Source organism: Mastomys coucha, unplaced genomic scaffold (assembly GCF_008632895.1).
Source record: "Mastomys coucha isolate ucsf_1 unplaced genomic scaffold, UCSF_Mcou_1 pScaffold5, whole genome shotgun sequence".
Lineage (NCBI taxonomy): Eukaryota > Metazoa > Chordata > Mammalia > Rodentia > Muridae > Mastomys > Mastomys coucha.
The window spans coordinates 117,627,042-117,633,136 of record NW_022196911.1 but is presented as its reverse complement, the minus strand read 5'-3'; the positions used below and the strand labels follow the sequence as shown (position 1 = coordinate 117,633,136).

Sequence of the window (6,095 nt, the reverse complement as noted above, 5' to 3'; positions counted from 1 at the left end):
TTTTTGGAGGCAGGGTCTCCCTGTGTAGCCTTGGCCGGCTTACACCTTGTTATGTAAACCAAACTAGCTTTGAACTTACAGATCTGCCCACTTCTGTGTCCCAACTATTGGGATTAAAACTATGTACTGCCGATTATTTTAACATTTTTACTTGGAAATATTTTATATAAAGGAATATTGTCTCTGTATAAGTAATCTTTCAAACAAACAAACAAACATAACTGTGCTGGAATTCTCGATTCTCCTTTTCTTTCCCTGTTTTTCTATCCTTTCTCAGAAAGGAAAGTACAGGGTGCTGGACGTTGACATAGCCACAGGCCAGACTTGAGGCACTTGGCCCGGCCTGCTGTGTGTGCTGGCTCGCAGAATCCAGAGGGCCTGATCACTGACATCTGTGTGCCCTGATCCAGGGTGCCACCCTCTGTGCTGAGCTGAGGCTAGACTCTCAGGTGGCCAGGGCTGGTCTTGTCACTGACAAGGAACAAAGGGCAGAATGTGCACACTGGAGGGTGAACACAGGCCTCTTAGAGCCCAGAGGATCCATCTGACCTGGTGGAAAGAGAATATATATCCTCCTGTGATTCCAGGAGGTGCAAAATACTCAAAGAAGAAAGGCATAGACTAGGATGTTGCCTGGAGTTCTGGTGAAGACAAAACTCCTCTGTATGAAAGGGCCCAGGGCTCAGAGGGAGAAAGACAGCTGGACTGACATGTTTCTCCTACCCCTGACTGGGCTGCTCCCAAATCCACTTCTAACTGGGTCACTAGGAGAAGCAAAGCTAGGCTACCGAAGAGAAATAGGGGATAGCCATCCAGTTCCAGGCACAGCTTTGGGAACTGGGAGGTGTCCCAGGGGACAGCTTGATGCTTGTACTTTTCTCTGATAGCCAATCTCAGTCCACCTGGCATTTGTGTCCACAGGGCAAACCAAAGGCCACCTTAAAGTCAGGGCAACCTGCCCAGCTTTAACGAGGTAGGCCAGGAACAAGAAGCTGGCCCCCATACCTTCAATCCTGGAAAGGAATCTTAATCTACTGTAAGGTCTCACTGTACTGTGGTTTTCACTTAGTCACCTGACTGCGGTGCCTGACCAGAACCATAGTGACCCTAACAAAGCCATAGCACCACTCCAAGCAGACGTACCTGAGAGTAAAAGAGAGGCAAGCACTGAACCATCTGGGGCTCCCACTGTGATGACCTCATGGCAAGCAGGAGAAGGAGCGGTGGATGGTCGGGGTCTGAAGGCAGAGAATGGTCTTGGCTTTGGGCAACTGAGAATCCTGGATCCTGGGCAACACTCTTGAGAAACACTCCAGCTTTGGAGGCCACTATGAGAGTGTCAGTTCCAGCTTTTTGGGAGGATTTAGGGTACCTTCAAGGCCAAGATGCCTTCTAATGTGAATGTTTTGTGACATCTGGAGGGGACTGCACAGACGTGTTTCCTGAAATGAGGAAACAACAGGAAGATAGGTTCAAATGGTGAGGTGAAATGGCCGTGGGGTAGTTAGGATGTGGGGTGTAAAATATGGTAGAATCTTTCAGAGACTTCCTAAGAGCCAGAGACTCTTGTAGGGAATGGAAGTCCTGTCACATTCTGTGGTAGTTGAGAGCTTCCTGCCTCCCCCAGCAAGCTGAGTCCCCACTGAAGAACGCTAGCCTCCCAGGACTGCTGGACCTCGCTCCCACTGCCTCGAGGCCCAGCCCAGCCTGCCTTTCACTTTCCATGGGTGTCTGGGTCTTAACTTCAACCGTGGATCAAAAGGCATTGTGTAAACACTCTTTTAGCTGAGGCTGCTAACTTTCCATGTCACCTGACTCCAGATGAGGACCAAGATTGACCTTTGGCCTAGGTCCAGCACAGGAGTATGGACTAGGCTCCCACGGGGCAGTGACCACACCTATCTGAGGGGCTACTGGCTAATGTCCCAGTCTGTGAGGTTTCAGAGAGGCAGGCAAGGTCCCTTCCTACATCTCAGTGGGTCCAGACACACTTGTTTGAGTACCTACTGTGCGCACAACATGTTCTCTATGGGAAACACAGAGCTGATGACATCGTCATGGTTGCTCCCCTCTACTCTCTTATCCTCCTCCAACATATCATTTCTGGACATGTATATGCACACATGTATGTGTACATATATGAGCATTCATGATTTGTATTTAGGGTGGTGGAAGGTGGGAGGAGTTGGAAAACAGGTTATTACATGTTTACAGAAGAGGCAGTGAACTATAAGTAAGGTTGGGCCATCCTGTCTCTGGGGAGCTCTCTGGCAGACAAGGTCCCTAACAGGGTTAGGGTTAGGGTTTTGCAGAGCCTTCTCTTTTATTGCCAGTCAACATCCCAGGGTCCCTTGAGCAGGGTCTGTATATACCACAGAGGCTGCATTAGTAAGAAGGATGTGTAAGAGAGTGTAAATCCTGTGCTGGAAACTACACATTGAGGTTGTGAAGGATGCTGCAAGATGCAGCTTACATGTCCAGGGACTGGAGTTGCCTCTTCCATCAGACAGAGTCAGCTGGGTTGACTCCGAGGCATGGGAGAAATTGTCTACCTACTAAAAACAGCACGCAGCCTGTCATACGGTAAACAGAAGAAACATAACAACTTGTTCTTTAAAAGTGTATAGTACAAAAGTAATATGCAACCAGGCAAGTAGACAGAGCTTGGGTTTAAGCAAGAAGTCACTGGGCAGGCTGCTTGGCTGGAAGGTGGGTGTGGGTTTGACGCATCTCACCTTTTCTGGCATGAATGACTGTGGTGGCTAATCTTGGTTGTCAACTTAACTACAGCTGCTGGGCACTTCTGTGTGGGATTTTCTTGACCTCAGATTATCTGAAACGAGAAGAATCACCCTAAATGTGAGTGGCACCTTCTGGTGGCCAGAAAACAGGAATGAAGAAGGAAGCTTTGGGTTTTGCCTGCTTGCCCTCACACTCACTGGAAAGCCTGCTGCTGCTGTCCCTCACTAACATTAGAGCCTACTTCTTCAGGATTTCAACATAGACTGAAGACAAGCAGCAATCCTCCAGGCCTTCAGCAGACTGGGACACTTTGAGACAACCAGCCTAGTTGAACAACTCCCAGATTCTTGGCCTCTCTGGTACAGACAGCCATTGTGGGACTACACAGACCACATCCTATAAGCTATAGTGCTCAGTGTGAGGGTGGCCAAACAAGTGAATGAGGACAGGTGGGATGGGTGTGAGAATGGCAGAGAGAGCCACCAGGGACAACAAGACAGCTCTGAGAGGCGGGCAGTGCGTGGAACAGAGGCTGCTCAGTATACAATAGAGAGACAGTTCACAGGTCACAAGCCAATGTGACAAAACTATAACTTGACCCTGCTTCAGTACAAAGTCCAACTCTGGCAGTTTGCCTGGTTTGCTGTAAAACTCGGAAGTGTACAGACAGCCAGTTCAGTGTGCCTGTCTCCTGGCTGCCATTTGCTCATTGCCTTACCTCAACCAACCCCACACTCCTTACCAAATGTGAGGACAGGAGGAGGGGGTTCACTGGTGGCTGAGGGCCCTGCATAGGTTCAGGAATCTGGGGAGGGGTAAGCAGGAGGACACTGGGCTGCAAAACTCTTCTCAGACTGGTGATACTTTCGTGGGTATCTGCATCTGCTTTGAGGACTTCTGACTGCTTCTTTTTCCTTCTCCTATATAGTGTCACACACACAAAAAAAGACATTGACCAGAACAATTGTCTCCTGAGGCCCATCCTAGGAATGAGCCATGCTGGCCTATTCTGTAACACCCTCTGGCCTGTTTCCCAGAATGCTCTGGGCCCTCCTTCTACTGGCAGCCTCCCTGAATGCCTATAATAAAAGTAAGTCTGGGTTTTACCAGCCTCACGGTGGATGGGTCAGACCAAGCTTGGGGCCCTTACCTTCACAAACCCAATATGGTGGGAATTGTTGAAGGAGGTTGAGTCGAGCCAACTCTGAGAGTAGCTGATGATGGAGCAGTAATAGTGCCTGGGGCCATTAGTAGGGGTATCAAAGACCTCAGCTACAACCTAAAGAGTATGCTCTCTACACAGACTGGGACCACCTCGATTGCACCAAGCATGAGGTGACTGTAGACACAGGAGACCGTGTGGTGATGGCCTGTAACATCTCCAACCCCTTCAGAGATGTCACCATTGAGTTGACTGCCTATGGAAAGACTAGCATCATCTTCAATCAAATGCCTCCAGGAAGCTACGTTAATAATTCGTGGTGGCTTCAGATTCAAGGAGGCCAGGCCCGGCTGGTGATCACAGACACTCAGGGCATCCACGCAGGGGAGTACTGGTGGACGCTGCGTGGATCCCAGACAAATTTCAAAAACTTCACCCTGAATGTTACTGGTGAGTTGTGTGCTAGGGAGTGAGTGAGCAAGGGAAGAAGGAGCAGAGAGGAACCCCTCACAATTGAGTTCTGGATTCCATCTGCTTCCACACACAAACAAGGACCCTACGTGTCTAAACCTACTGCCCTCCCCACCCTTCCCTTCCCTCTATAGTCCCTCTGGGTTCCACTCCCTCTGGTCCCTCACACCAGTTCAATCCAACACAGCCACATGAGCCTGTAGGAGATGGGGTAACATCAGAATTCCTTCCGATCTAACCTGGAGGTCCGTCACAGCTACCGTCCCCAAACCTGATCGTTTGTCTCTGGTAGAACTCCAAGACTAGGAAGAAGCTAAGAGCTGGAAATTGTTCATGTTTTCCAATTCCCTTCACAGTGTTCCCTCTCAGGCCACATAGCTGCCATTCCTGGAGCCCCACCCATAGCTCCACAATCTCCTGGACAGCCCTTTCCCACCTCTATAGGAGTCCATGGCGGCACTGAGGGGTGAGAGAGGCACAAGGGTAGATTGATGCCAGAGCGAATTCGTTACGCAAAGCAATTCTCATTCTCATCTCTGCTCCAGGTCTAGCCACTGACAACCAGGAACTAGAGAGCTTGCCGGTCCACGCTGAGTCCCTAACTGCAGTGAGGACAGAAGTTATCTTCATCATCATCATCACTACCATCATCATCATTACAGGGATCAGTGTATATGCTTGGTACAAGCACCACCATTCCCTGAAGCTCCGCAGATACAAATTGCAGTCTGAGTCTGGGTATCCTGGTAGCCCTACCTGGCACTGCCCTAAAGTCTCCCAATTCCTGCCCCCCAAAATATTCAAGAGGCCTTATTAGCTCCAAACAACAGGCTACAGAGAACATTACCTGGCTATGGCTGACAATCCAAGCCCTGACTTGGGACAAGGTCACAGGAACTCTCTGTCCCCAAAGCCTTCATTTTGACCTTGGGACACCTAGAGGTCAGAATGGGGTCTGTACTCTTCAGGTTCCTCCCAAGACTCCAGGAAAACTTGCACTGAGGACAGAACTGTGATTTTTAACTGAGGATACCCTGGAAGTTGACTGAGCCCTTCTTGAACTCAAAATGTAGACTCTGTTAGGACTTGGGGGACATCAAATTATTTCAGAGTATGCAAGTGTGTGTGGAGTATCTGCTTATTTGTGTAAGCTGTCTATGCTGAAGTATCTGTGCCTTCCACAGGCCCAAGCCAGGATCTCAGGCAGCTTCTCCCTCTCTTCTCCCCTTCCTTCCATAATCCTTTCCTTTCTTCCTCCCTCTCTGACTCCCTCTTTCTCCAGATGAGGAGGCTCTGAGCCTTAGGGGTGATTGGAAACTGCAGGGAGCCTCCTACAGAAGGGATTCCTATTCTTGGAGGTCCCAGAACAAGGCTAACACCATGGATTTGGAGCCCCTGGAGCCCCCATTACCCAGCAAGCATTCACAGACCTATCACCACCCACTGGCAACAGCAAAGAAGAACCTTGTTTGTATTTGCTTGGCACAATAGCCCACCTCTCATGTCTGGGGAGAGGCACGGGAACCCAGCATGTCCTGTGCAGAGACAGGGACATCGTCTCACCAGCGACAGGCCTGATAAGAAGCAATGATCCAGGCCTCTCTCTGGCTCTCAATAACACACCTTCCCCTGTGATCGCTAGTTGCTTACTCTGCTCCTCGACTTTCCCCAAAATTAGGAAAATGCCTTTGGCCCTCAGGGTCTGCTTTTTTTTTTTTTT

At 49.6% G+C, this 6,095-nt stretch overlaps 1 protein-coding gene across 1 annotated transcript in view; it reads left to right on the top strand.

Annotated features, from left to right (window-relative positions):
* Positions 1-5,489, top strand: part of LOC116077723 (secreted and transmembrane protein 1b-like) — an 8,460-nt gene extending 2,971 nt beyond the window's left edge. The window contains 5 exon segments of the mRNA XM_031352462.1: positions 2,992-3,101; positions 3,671-3,832; positions 4,046-4,354; positions 4,921-5,069; positions 5,072-5,489. Of these exon segments, the coding sequence (XP_031208322.1) occupies positions 3,739-3,832; positions 4,046-4,354; positions 4,921-5,069; positions 5,072-5,107 (588 nt within the window). The 5' untranslated portion in view covers positions 2,992-3,101; positions 3,671-3,738 and the 3' untranslated portion in view covers positions 5,108-5,489.
* Positions 5,490-6,095: the final 606 nt, after the last annotated feature.